A 13,301-nucleotide genomic window follows, 5' to 3' on the forward strand; every position below is an offset into this window, starting at 1 on the left:
AGAAGGGATCACAACACTCAAACACTTGCCGAATTACACTGGCTGCCGATAGAACAAAGAGTGCAATTTAAAATGCTATGCACAATTTACAAACTAATCAATGATGAAATGCTGATTGGCTAAACACTGCACTACGATTACATGTCCCCCAGAGAAATCTCAGATCAGCCAATAAAGCTCTACTAACCATACCCTCGGTCAAGACAGCAAAACTGACCCAAGTTAGAGAGAGAGCACTATCCTTAGCCGATCCAATATTATGGAACACAATGCGCCTCGAAATAAGATTAATGAGAGATTTAAAACTCTTCAAAAAAAGTTTAAAAACATGGCTCTTCCAAAAAGCCTTTCACAGTGAGATCGGTGAGTAAGAAATATTAATGAGCAAGAAAAAGAACATCCACACACAGCTAAAAGTCACCAAATATCATATTTTCTTACTTTATTATTTTTTCTCATAATTAAGTATTAATTTAAGAGAAATACAGTATATAACAAGTATGGATATTCTATTAATCATATAAATGGAATTTCCAATCCACTTTCCATTTAGCTTATATTATTTAAATCATGTAACCGAAAAATTTATTGGCACCTACTAGACAATTTATAAACCAAACTTATTTACGTGCCTATTTGTAAACCGTTGTGATGGTGCATCACTAAACGACGGTATAGAAAAGTTTTTAAATAAAAATGAATAAAATAGGTGCTGGGACGCGACGACTTTCTCTGTGATGTGAGGGACTAAGGTGGGAACTAAGCTGTGCTCCTCGAGTATGAGGGGAAAAAAGAGGCCCTGCCGATCCTCAAAGAGCGGTGAGAACCGGGGGTGTACATGCCTTTGCAGATCCAGTTCCTGGGAAAATTGGACCACAGCTCATGCTTCTTTTATGGGTTAGAAAAGCAGAGGGGGAACAAGAAGCAGATAATATGTGTGTGTTGTCTGTGGACGGTACCCTTTTCACTGAGCCAGATAGGATCCGGGTGAAGGTCTGCGATTTCTACGCGGCTCTTTTCTTGCTAGACCTGGTGGACTTGAATGCCTGCAGAACCCTATGGGAGGGGCTTCCTGTGGTGAATGAGAACAGCTGGACTTGGACCTCACCGAGGTCCTTGGGCAGATGCAAAGAGGGAAGTCCCTGAGCCTCAATGGATTCACCACAGGATTTGTCAGCTTCTTTTTTGACACCCAAATACTCAACCTTCTGCAGGTCATAAACAAAGCCCTTGAGACCAGATATCTGTGCCTGTCCTGCAGGTGCATGATGTTGGCCCTCCTACCCAAGGGGGGGTGATTCGCATGACCTAAAGAACTGGCATCCGGTCTTCCTGCTCTTCATAGACGAGAAAGTTCTAGCCAAGATGCTGTTCCTGCAGCTAGTGTCCGTCCTAGTGGAGGTGAGCTACTCGGTCCAGACTTACAAGATCCCTGGACACACCATGTTTGATCAAATCTTTTGGTCCAGGATTTGATTTATTTGGCCAGTAGGACCGGTCTGTTGGTGGCCTTTTTGTCCCTCGATCAGAAGGCCTTCGACAGGGTGGATCACAAGTATCTCACAGGGACTTTGCAGGAGTTTGGCTTCAGGCCACAATTGGTCAGGCACATCCACCTCTTCTACTAGAGGGCAGAGGGCCTCATTAAGATCAACTGGTCCTTAGTGGCACCCCTGGCATTTGGGTGAGGGGTATGTCAGGGTACCCCCTGTCAGATCAGCTGTAGGCATTAGCCATTGAGCCATTCCTGTGTTTGCTGTGTAGGTGGCTTACGGGGCTAGTGTTACGAGAGCCGGACAAGCAGGTCATTCTGTTGGCCTATCCCTATGACGTCCTCACCGTGGCTCAGGACCTGACTGTCTTTGAGAGGGTGGGGGATTGCCATCAGGTCTGTTCAGTGGCATCCTCAACCAGGATCAACTGAGTCAAGTGCTCTGGCCTTTTGGTAGGGCTGCAGAGGGTGGATGCTCTCCTTAACCTGGTGTGGGGCAGGGAGACACTTAGGTACCAGGGAGTCCACCTCTCTGGTGCTGAAGCCGTGATCTCTGTCTACTGGAGGGAGCTTGGAGAGAAAGTCCACAGCAGTCCCCTGCATGGTCTCAGACTGGTGTCCTACTATGGTCGGGCCTTAGTGGTGAACCAGCTGCTGAGCAGCATGTTGTGGCACTGCTTTACTGGTTTGAACCTGACCCAGGAGTTTGTTGCCCTCACCCAGAGAAAGCTGCTGGAGTTTTTGTTTTTTTTTTGGGGGGGGGGGGGCAGAAAGCGCTAGGTCTCTGCGGGAGTCCTGTTTTTCCTCAAGTGCACACCTACTGCCTCCAGGTCCTGCAGGGATTTCTGTACACAGACCCCACTCTGCATTTGCACCCCCTGGCAGCTTATTTCTTCCATGAGGTAGGCAGCCTGTGGTATGACTGGCAGCTGTTTGTGATGTAGATGAGAGGACTTGCCCATCACCACCTCTTGCAGCTGCAGGAATTCTACAAAGAAGTGCTGAGGGCCTGGAGTCTTCTGGACATGACCAGAGGCCTGGCTAGCATGAACTGGTACTTTCTGGGCAAACCTCTTCTTCATAATCTCGCTCTGGGTTTGGAGGGGGCTGGAGGTACGGTGTGAGACAGCAGCTGGTCGTGGCCCGGGTGACCAAAGTTGGCAACCTACTAGAGGTCTTGATCGCCACCGCGGAGTGCCTGTACAATTGGGCTTCCAGGGCTGTCCGGAAAGTAACCACCGCTCGGCTCGAGAGGGCGCCATGTGTCGGGGATCCCTGCCCAACAGCTCTGGCCCCCCTGATAGTGACCCCTCTCTTGCTCTACCTTCTCGGGTCCATAGTCTTAGCAGGCTGCGAGAGATTCCCTAGCGGTCTTTGGGTTCACCGCCTTGCCCTCGGCTCCCGACCTGACATGCCCTAGCAGGAAGGTCTGTGACCATGGGGAAACGAGGGGATCCCCGCTGGGAGTCTTTTTATACAGATTTGACTCCCAGGTATGAAGGAGACCACAGCTGGAGGCTGATGCACATAGCCGTGGCCACTGGCACATTCGTAGCACGTGCGTTCCGGGCAGATCTCTCCTGTCCTTTCTATGGAAAAGAGGAGGACCTTCTCCACCTGGGAGGGCCAGGAAGGGATCCGTGCATGCCTTGGTCAACTTTCTTCTGACCACTACCAAAGAAGCAACGTGGTGCTGAAGGCAGGAGTTGGCCAGAGGCAGTCCCTTAAGAGTGTGGGGCCCTGTTCAGGGCCATGGTGCGTGCCGAGTTAAAATGGAGCACTTCTGTGCAGTGTCCACCGGCTGGGTGGAGGAATTTGCCCACTGGTGGGGCAATGGACAGAGTGGGTTTCTCCCCTCCCCATTATGCTTTAATCCTTAATATTTATTTCCTTCTTTTTACTTAAAGATTCTTTATATCACTTTTGGGTGCTCCCTCCCTTTTGATCTTTCCCTTCTTCCAGTTCCAATATCTCTCTCCCCACCCAGGGTGCACTATGGTTAGGAGAGGCTGATGAGGTGGAATTAATGGCTGGGAACCTGAAGTGTGCTGCAATAAACCCCTGCCCCCCCCCCCCCCCCCCACATTTTTGACTTGCCAACTCCTTATTCTGTAGATACTTTACGGTTTATTCCCCCCGCCATATTCTTGGAGACTCTTCCCTCTAGTCTAAAGTGTTGGAAGGCCCCCCTCACATGCACTGAAGATCTGTCTTCTAATAGTGTGAGCCCATTTCAGAGAACTTCTCCTCTTCCCTTTTTTCTAGGGCTCTTCCCCCCAGACTCTAGAGACCCCCCCCCCCCCACATGCCTTAGGGACCTCCCCACATGTGCCCCAGATTCGACTGAACTGGGACTCCTAACCTCCCCTCCCCCCACCTTTCTGAAAAAATAAGACACAGAGGCTTAGAGAGAAAATCTTTCTTTCTACTGCACATGTAGTAAGTGCAGGTTCAGTTTTAACCTGGCACAAGAACTTTTTCTTATTCCTTTTTCAGTCCAGAAATATGCCCCCCCCCCCCCTCCTTTACACCTCGGAAAACTGTGACAACCCCACGGGAGGGAGCCAGCTACTCTGGTACTCCACAGCTGGTGGGGTGGGAAAGCGACCAGGGCTCTGTCATTGGAACCAAACCACCTCCCCAATATCATATCCTGAGAATTCCTCCCTCTCTCCCCAGACCTTAGAGACCCCTTCCCTCCCCAATAACTTAAAGATCCCCTTACATATATTTTGTAAACCCCCCTTCTCACCCACACACCCCCCTTCCTAAGGAAAAAAGATGGCTTTTACTCTGCAAATACGAAAGAAGGAAATATAGAGTGCTGTATTTCTTAGAAGTACAGCTTCCGTTTTAAGCTGAGTTGTTTTTTTTTTTTTTTCTTTTTAGTCCCTGTATCCCCACTGCCCTTCGGCTGCCCCAACCCTGCAGAGTGAAGAAAAAAAAACCCCACAAACCCAAAACAACTGCACACCCTGCGCTTGTCACTACAGCTCTTGCAATTGGAAACCTTCAGGCTGTACACTTCCTGCTGCGGATCGGGTGGTGATTATATTTGGAATGAAGAAACGGCATTGGCTGCCGGCCTCCCTATTTGCATAGTCCCGCCTCCCTTCACTAGGTCGATCTGCAGCTTGCTCTGCTGTATTGCACTGCAGGAATCTGCGGTGGAAGGACGAGGCTGCTGTTTGTTGATGCTGATGGGCAAGCGGTCTAATGCTGGTTTTGCAGTCATGTGTGGCAACAAATTTCTGTAGGGGAGTTCTGTAGGGTGTTTTTATTTTGGGAGAGGGGGAGTCAACTTGACCGAGCTGACTTGGCTTGTGGTTTCCCCGGTTCGATGTGACCAGGTTAAAGAGGTGGCTTTTCAGAAGTACAAGCAGGGAGGGAGGAGCTTTTAATTTCATCCCTTTAGTTTTCTGGTGCAGCATGAAGTGCAGCTATGGCAAGGAGAGGTAAGACAGCTGTGAGGACTCTGGAGGATTTGACCCTGGATTCTGGTTATGGTGGAGCTGCCGATTCCGTCAGGTCGTCCAACTTGTCGTTGTGTTCCGATTCTCACCCGGTTTACACCCATGGGGCAAACTGTTGGCATCTAGCTGACTCCATGCACAGCAGACACAACAGCTTTGACACAGTCAACACTGTCCTGGCTGAAGACTCCGAGGTCCTGGACTGCTCGGGACAGTGCTCCAGGCTGCCCGACCTCGAGGAAGTGCCCTGGACTCTAGAAGAGGTAGAAGCTCTGCTGAAGAAGGAGCCGGCAACGGCGGGGGCCACTCTCGGCCGGGATGCTGTTGCTAAGCTGTCCTCCCTGGCCAGCCGGGCCCTGGTCAGGATCGCCAAGGAGGCTCAGCGGCTGAGCCTGCGCTTTGCCAAGTGCACGAAGTACGAGATCCAGAGCGCCATGGAAATCGTGCTGGCCTGGAGTCTGGCGTCCACCTGCACGGGGGCGGCCCTGGGTGCCCTGTCCCTCTACAACATGAGCACTGGCGACCGCTTCAGCCGAGGCAAGTCCGCCCGCTGCGGCCTCACCTGCTCGGTGGGCAAATTCTACCGCTGGATGGTGGACAGCAAGGTGGCCTTGCGGATCCACGAGCACTCTGCCATCTATCTGACTGCCTGCCTGGAGACCGTTTTCAGGGAGATCCAGCGCCGGGTGCTGGCCGTGCCCTGCACCGACAAGGAGGGTGAGGGGCCCAAGTTCACCGCTGAGTCCCTGGAGCGGGTGATCAGCAGCGACGCAGAGCTCTGGGGATTGCTGCAGCCCTATCAGCACCTCATCTGTGGCAAGAATGCAAGCGGTGAGTACACTTTACGCCTCTTAATTATCTTCCTAAGCCAAAAAAAATGAAAAACAGCCATAAGTTTCATAGGATCCATGAGCAGGTTGTTTGTGCGCTTTTCTTGCTGCTCATTCACTTGACGTGTACATTTAGCAAAAGAAAATGAGCATGTAGAAGGGTTTTGGTTTTTATTTTCTAATTAGTAGCTTGAGAGAGCTTTCTATTCAATCAGCTAATAGGGGCTTCAGGAGGTGCCTGGCACATTGTGTCAGGTCTGGGACCGTATTGTAGTGCCAACTGCTCGTCCATAAGTATGTCAGGCCGCTGAGCATGCGGACACTGGGAATTGGAAGAGCAGCCGACGCTTTCTGTCCAGGATAACGGTATGCGCCACGGCGATCAGATGCCTTTTAATCATTCATCTCTGTGGGAAAAACAGTATTTCTGTGCAAAATAAAAGTGTGGTTTGCTGCAGGAGGAAAATCCCGAACTTGGCTGAATGTAGAACAGTGTGATATTCAGTATTTGGCGTTATTACCTCCTAGCTACAACCGATTTAAAGTTGTTCAGGAAATGAACTCTGTGTATTACATTCCCGCTTCCTTGCACCTTTCTTGTAGCATGGGAAGGGGTTTTTTTTTTCCTCTCTGTTCCAAGTTGCTTCTTGTTTCCTGGACTCTCTATATCTAAACAGGATAGCCAGGAGGGTTTTCTTTTCCGTTGGGTTTTCAGGATTGAAGAGGCTGTTTCTCTGTTACTAGCGTAGCTGCCCAGATTTTGCAGCCTGCACCAGCAGCATCAGGTGCAGGCAATTAACTAACCAATCAGCAGCGAGTCCCTCCTCCCCGCTCCCTCCCCTTAGTTTAGTATCATTTTCCCCTGCCAGAAAAATGGCTGTGTTTTGAGGGGGGTGTAGTTTGGTGGAAGCCTCCCGAAGAGAATGATACTTGTCTCTTAGCCTTCAATTAAGAAAACACTTTAGCTGTAGAGTAACTTTTTTTTTTTTTACTTTCCCCCTCCTTCCTCAATTAATTTTGTTTCATCTCCTTTTTTCCTTTTGGCTCCAGTTGTCTTAATCTTTATTGAGTCCTGTTCTCCCCCCCCCCCCCGCTGTTGGGACCCTGGGGCAGGTGGGAGAGAAGATGGGTGAGGAACCAGACACGCAGCACAGAGTGGCTGGCAGGGAAGGGGGTGGATGGGGAGGGGGAGGGGCAGCCCCCCCCCCAATACCAGCAAGGAAGCCCCCTAACCCTGCCTGCACTCTTGAATCCAATCCTACCATCCCGGTCCCAGCACAAGGTGAGGCGGCTGAGCTTGTTTTCCCACCCCCACCCAATTTGTTCACAGTTGGAGCAAGAACACTGTCTGCCGTAGCCACTGGCAAGAGGAAGAAGGCGAAGCGCTTCGCCTCCAGTCCTCCTGGTGGGACCCCCAGCGGCACCACCCACCAGCTCTCCACCCCTTACACCGGGGGTGTTGCCAGCAAGGAGAGCGAATCCATCGCTGTGCCCGTCCCCTCCCCTCCGCCAAAGGAAGAAGCCTGCTGGTATATTACTGGTGGTGCCACCAGCGGCACTGGCACCAGCGCCAGCAGCGCTAGAGCCTCTTCTGTGAATGGGTCCCACCTACAAGGCCACTAGAGTAGCCATGGTGTGGGTTTGAGGCTCCAACTGTGTCTATGGAATTGGATTCCTTGGTGGCTGGGTCCTCCAGGCTCACCCTTAAACATGGCATTCATTGCCAGATGCTGTCCTCGCCTGACCTCCCCTTCGCTACAGCACTGCCCTGGCCAAGTCTGTGGGGCCCAAGCAGGTAGTGGCAGTGGATAGGATGTACGGCAAGGCCGTACTGTTTGTCAAGTCCTTCTCGGTGGTCCACATGGCCATTGAGGAAGGGGCTTGTGGTGGAGGGGAGGTTCCACTGGGTGGAACACATCATGGGGCCCTTGGTGGTATTCTCCAATTTACCATACCATCTCCCAGATGCCCTGATCAAACACCTTCTCGGTGACCTGGGGGAGTTCACCACACTCGTCACTGCTCTCCTGGCAGGTCACTGGGAGAGGGAGCTGTGGCATATCTCCTCTTTCTAGAAGTAGGCCTGGATGTGCCTGCCTGAGGGCGGGGGAGAGTCCCAGGAGTGGAGGATGGTCCCTTTGTAAGGGGGGATCTTTATCTTTTAGTGCATGGAGGAGACTCGATGCTTCCACTGCCACAAGCTGGTGTACTCCCACAGGCTGTGCCCTAGCCTCCTCACTCATAACCTGAGGGAGCATGTGGTGAGCCTCGTCCAGGCGTGGACCACTCCTCCCCTATTTCCTCTATCCCTATCCCGAGCCCCAAGTGGCAGGACATGGCACTTGGGGGTGGGTTCACCAACACCATCCCAGGCTCCAGGAGGCAGGAAGCCACCTGACCCTGCCCTGCAGGGAAAAGCTCCCACTCCTGCACCTCTCTCCCGATGGCGTAACAGAACACCAGAGAGAGGGGAAAAGAGAAAAGGTAGGAAGCCAGGGCAAGCAGGGCAATGTGTGGGACAGCCAGCAGGGCATCATCAACCCCAACTGTTATTCCCACCATGCCCCCTTGTGAGGCCTTCATGTCAAAGCAGGGCCAGAAGGAAGCAAACCCCTTAGATAGGAAGGTAGGGCGGTCCCTCTTCTCTGTTCTGCCACTCCTTTCCTTCCTGCAATCTCCAGGTGTAGAGAAGGAGGGGGACGGCACCCACTTCTGAGGGTGGCCACACAGGTGGGCAGATCCATGGATTTGTCAGCATGTCTGCTGTCCTTCCACCTGTAGTTTTCTCCAGTTGCCCCATGGCCAAAAGGAGGAGAAAAGGAAGCGAACTTCCAAACCATCCCATCTGAACAGGAGGGGACCGGCGGGGAGACCGTCTTCTCCTTATCCCTTTTCCCATGACCCTAGATAGCGAGAGGTCATTGAGGCACCCACTCCCACTTTCTTGAGTCCATCACCAACTGAAGAAGTGTCCGGCACCATGGAGGTTGTAGATGGGGAGGAGGCGCCCTCAGGGCCTCGGTCTGGTGACTAGGGTGGGGAGCCAGGTCTGGCCCCACAGATTAGCCCTGGGGTCCCTGTGGAACATCCCCCTGAGTTCAGGGAATGCAAGGGTCTGCCGGGAATGAAGGCAGAGCAACAGGGACAGTTAGGTGTAGCTGTACCTTCTTCAGTGGAGGAGACCTTGCCTCTCCTCGTCCCTTCCCTTCTTCCAGCAGGAGCTCTTCTCCCCTCCCTTTAGACAGAGGAAAGCTGCGTATAGCAGGAAGTCGACCAGTCACCCATCCCTCTCCTCTGACTGAAGAAATGCCCTCTCTCCATGTCTTTGCCCTATCCCAGCAGGAGTATGGCACAAAAAATGCACCGATGATCTATTGGTTCTGAATCCCATCCCTGGAAGAGATCCTGCCTCCACAGAGTCTTGTCGGGGAACTCCTCATCTGACTTGGAGAAGGGACAGATCCCTGCGGATCCGGTACCCCCTGGTAGTATGCCACACCGCCGCAGTTCTTTCCACCCCCATACCCCTCCTCGCCTTGATTTTTGCTTCCTCACGGTTTACTCTGACCCCCAGGTGGCCTAGCATCCGAGTGGGCCACAGTCAGAGGGGGGCAGGGTAGGGCGGAGCCCCCCAGAGGGAGGTGCAGGAAAGGCTCTCAGTTCCAGAGGGCCCTTTCCCAAGATGGCGGGAACAGGACCTTGTATCTGTCCTCAAGGCCCAGGTCCCAGGACCCGACAAGGCCAGTGAGACAAGCGAGGGAGTGTGCACAAGAGGCTGAGGAAAGAGTGCCACAAGCTGGCAGGGAGCTTGGTGGTCTTTCAGCCCTTGCCTCCCTCTGCAAGTCACAGCCATAGAAAGATGGCAGAACAGTTGCAGATGGGGGAACGGGGAGCGGGCAACCACAAGGCCACCTATCGCCTATCCTCCAACCTGACCAGTAGAATGGTCGAGAGGCATGCACGCTCTGGAAGGCCCTGTGAAGGGGCTGATTGTGTGCCTACTCGAATGCTACTTGATAGAGAATGGCTTTGATATTCTGCTCCATTAACACCAACTACTGTGGGATTGGGTTCTGCAGGCATGGGTGCTCTCCGCTGACAAGCGCAGTGGGTACTCAGTGGCCATGTTACAGGATACCCACACCACCCCAGATGCCAAATCATCATGACACCTGGTGTGGAGGAGCAGGTGTCCTACTCTCAGATCGACTGGTGGTATCTTTCCTGCTGTTTGATGCGCTGGGCCACAGAGTGCACGGTGGAGCCGGCCTCCTCTCTTGGACCACAACTTTGTGGCTCTGAGTGTGGTGCTCAGCTCCGCGCAGCCCAGGTCAAACCACTGGCACTTCAAAACTCGCTCCTCGCGGACAAGGAGTTGGTGGAGGCAGACCAACTGTTCTGGATGGACTGGTACTGCCGGGAGACGGACTCCTCCTTGCTCTCTTAGTGATGGGACGTGGGAAGGTCCATCTCTGGGTTCTCTATCAAGATAATGCCAGGGGTGTGAATGCAAAGTGGAGCCACTCCACTGGATCTCAGGATTCACATTGACGTGATCAATGGTGCTGCCCCCAAGTTGCAAGCCTACCTGAAGCCGTGTTGCGAGGGGTAAAGTATGCTACTGTTGTCTAGATGTACAAAAGCAACTAGCAGAACATCTAGACAACAATAGCATACTTTACCCCTCGCAACACGGCTTCAGAAAACACTATAGCACCGAAACATTACTAATCTCTCTAACAGATAATGTACTACGTGGATTTGACAGCGGAAGACACTACATTATGATATTATTAGACCTATCAGCAGCATTTGACACAGTAAACCATAACAAACTACTAAAAAGGCTAGAAGAAATAGGACAACAAAACAATTGAATGGTTCAGATCCTACCTTAACAATAGATTTTTTTCAGGTACAGATAAACACAATATCAGACAAAATCAAGCTAAAGACAGGGGTCCCCCAGGGTTCAGCACTTTCGGCGACTCTATTTAACATTTACATGCTGCCCCTATGCCACCTCCTGGCAGGACTAGGTATCATAAATTCACACAAATCTTAGAGAGCCAATGTATATATATAATTCATACAAAATTTATTGAAAATACCACACATGTATACCTACATAGACAATTAAAACTAAGCTAGCACACTCACACATTCATACCAACAAGTTAAAAAATGTTTTTTTGAGATGTAATTTTTAGAAATTAACATATGCTCCTATCACAAATTAATTTCACAAATGCTTATGAATTATATCAATTAATGGTCGCATATATCACATATCTCCACGATCACTTAGTCAGGATCATCTGCTCATTATGTCCGACAAAAGATGATACAAGATCTCTTCGTTTCACCCCTGTCATTGGGGGCTTCCTCAGGGACTGATGTTTTCAAGTATTTTAAATTATGCTGATACACTAAAAAGAACGTGTAAACAGCTATCAGTAAATCACACTGAAGTGAAACAATGAAATTATTATTACCATAAAATAGATATTTAACCATACTCCCTTAAACAACTTAAAGATATGAAAATATTAATTAAATTAAACACAAGTGCACAATACCTTGTTGGTATCAATACCTTATTTTCACTCGCCCTTTTAACCATGAAGTCTAATAACTCTTTTTTAAATATAGAACCCAATTTTCCTCCTGAACCTACACTGAACACCTAGGTAACTCCTAGGATCTGATTTATTAAGAGGCCGTACCTACCCGAGAATCAATAAACTTATTATTGTTTATTAAAAACGTCCTTCAAGGTTCGTCCTGCACAGCATTCCCTTCTTTTTACTGAACCCGTATTCCAAACATCTGTGTTGCGCGGCGTTCCCTTTAACAATTGTAATACATTTAAACCTTCATGTGTCTACACATCTTTTATGGAACCGCCGACCTACGGTCTCAAGCAAACATATTCTGCAACAATATAAACGAAAAGATTATCATTAAAGGTAAAAATCGCACCAACCTTTAACCACAGAGTTCCCTACATCATAGCACACCAAAAGTTTCCAATACTCACGTCTGATCGGAAGTGTCGTCACACGTCGTCACCCGCTGAAATGTGAAATACGAGAATACCCAAAAACTTTATATAGAGGAAACAATAACCATACATTACATATACGCTGAGGACATATACATATACATTACATATACGCTGAGGACATTCAGCTAATTCTGCCAGTAGAGGAAACAATTGAAAAAAACATTAAACTTAGCAATGTTGTACCTAGATATAATAAAACAACTACTAAACCAAATGGAACTAGTAATTAATATTGAAAAAACAGAATTTATACACCTTGAACGAAAAAACATTGAATTATTCCAGAATCCCATCAAATTTAAAAATGATCAGATAGTGGAGCTAACTGAGAAAGCTCGAAACCTAGGAGTAATAATTGACACGGAACTCAACCTTAAGCAACACGTAACATTGAAAGTTAGAGAAGGCTACGCCAAACTAATGGTCCTTAGGAGGCTAAAACCCTTATTAACCCAAGCACACTTTCGAACTGTTCTGCAAGCACTTATATTCGCTAGCACAGACTATTGTAACACACTTTTCCTGGGATTACCATATGCAACATTAAGACCACTACAAATCTTACAGAACTCTGCAGCCAGAATACTTACTGGAAAAAGCAGAAGGGATCACAACACTCAAACACTTGCCGAATTACACTGGCTGCCGATAGAACAAAGAGTGCAATTTAAAATGCTATGCACAATTTACAAACTAATCAATGATGAAAATGCTGATTGGCTAAACACTGCACTACGATTACATGTCCCCCAGAGAAATCTCAGATCAGCCAATAAAGCTCTACTAACCATACCCTCGGTCAAGACAGCAAAACTGACCCAAGTTAGAGAGAGAGCACTATCCTTAGCCGATCCAATATTATGGAACACAATGCGCCTCCAAATAAGATTAATGAGAGATTTAAAACTCTTCAAAAAAAGTTTAAAAACATGGCTCTTCCAAAAAGCCTTTCACAGTGAGATCGGTGAGTAAGAAATATTAATGAGCAAGAAAAAGAACATCCACACACAGCTAAAAGTCACCAAATATCATATTTTCTTACTTTATTATTTTTTCTCATAATTAAGTATTAATTTAAGAGAAATACAGTATATAACAAGTATGGATATTCTATTAATCATATAAATGGAATTTCCAATCCACTTTCCATGTAACCGAAAAATTTATTGGCACCTACTAGACAATTTATAAACCAAACTTATTTACGTGCCTATTTGTAAACCGTTGTGATGGTGCATCACTAAACGACGGTATAGAAAAGTTTTTAAATAAAAATGAATAAAATAGGTGCTGGGACGCGACGACTTTCTCTGTGATGTGAGGGACTAAGGTGGGAACTCAGCTGTGCTCCTCGAGTATGAGGGGAAAAAAGAGGCCCTGCCGATCCTCAAAGAGCGGTGAGAACCGGGGGTGTACATGCCTTTGCAGATCCAGTTCCT

General features: G+C 49.0%; 1 protein-coding gene across 1 annotated transcript; it reads left to right on the forward strand.

Moving 5' to 3' along the window:
• Positions 1–4,570: 4,570 nt before the first annotated feature.
• On the forward strand, positions 4,571–7,418 carry LOC115089388 (ankyrin repeat and BTB/POZ domain-containing protein BTBD11-like). The gene is made up of 2 exons (XM_029597481.1): positions 4,571–5,796; positions 7,126–7,418. The coding sequence occupies exons 1-2, from the start codon at positions 4,935–4,937 to the stop codon at positions 7,416–7,418; spliced, it is 1,155 nt and encodes a 384-aa protein (XP_029453341.1). The 5' UTR covers positions 4,571–4,934.
• The last annotated feature ends 5,883 nt before the right edge of the window (positions 7,419–13,301 follow it).

Source organism: Rhinatrema bivittatum, chromosome 4, assembly GCF_901001135.1.
Source record: "Rhinatrema bivittatum chromosome 4, aRhiBiv1.1, whole genome shotgun sequence".
Lineage (NCBI taxonomy): Eukaryota > Metazoa > Chordata > Amphibia > Gymnophiona > Rhinatrematidae > Rhinatrema > Rhinatrema bivittatum.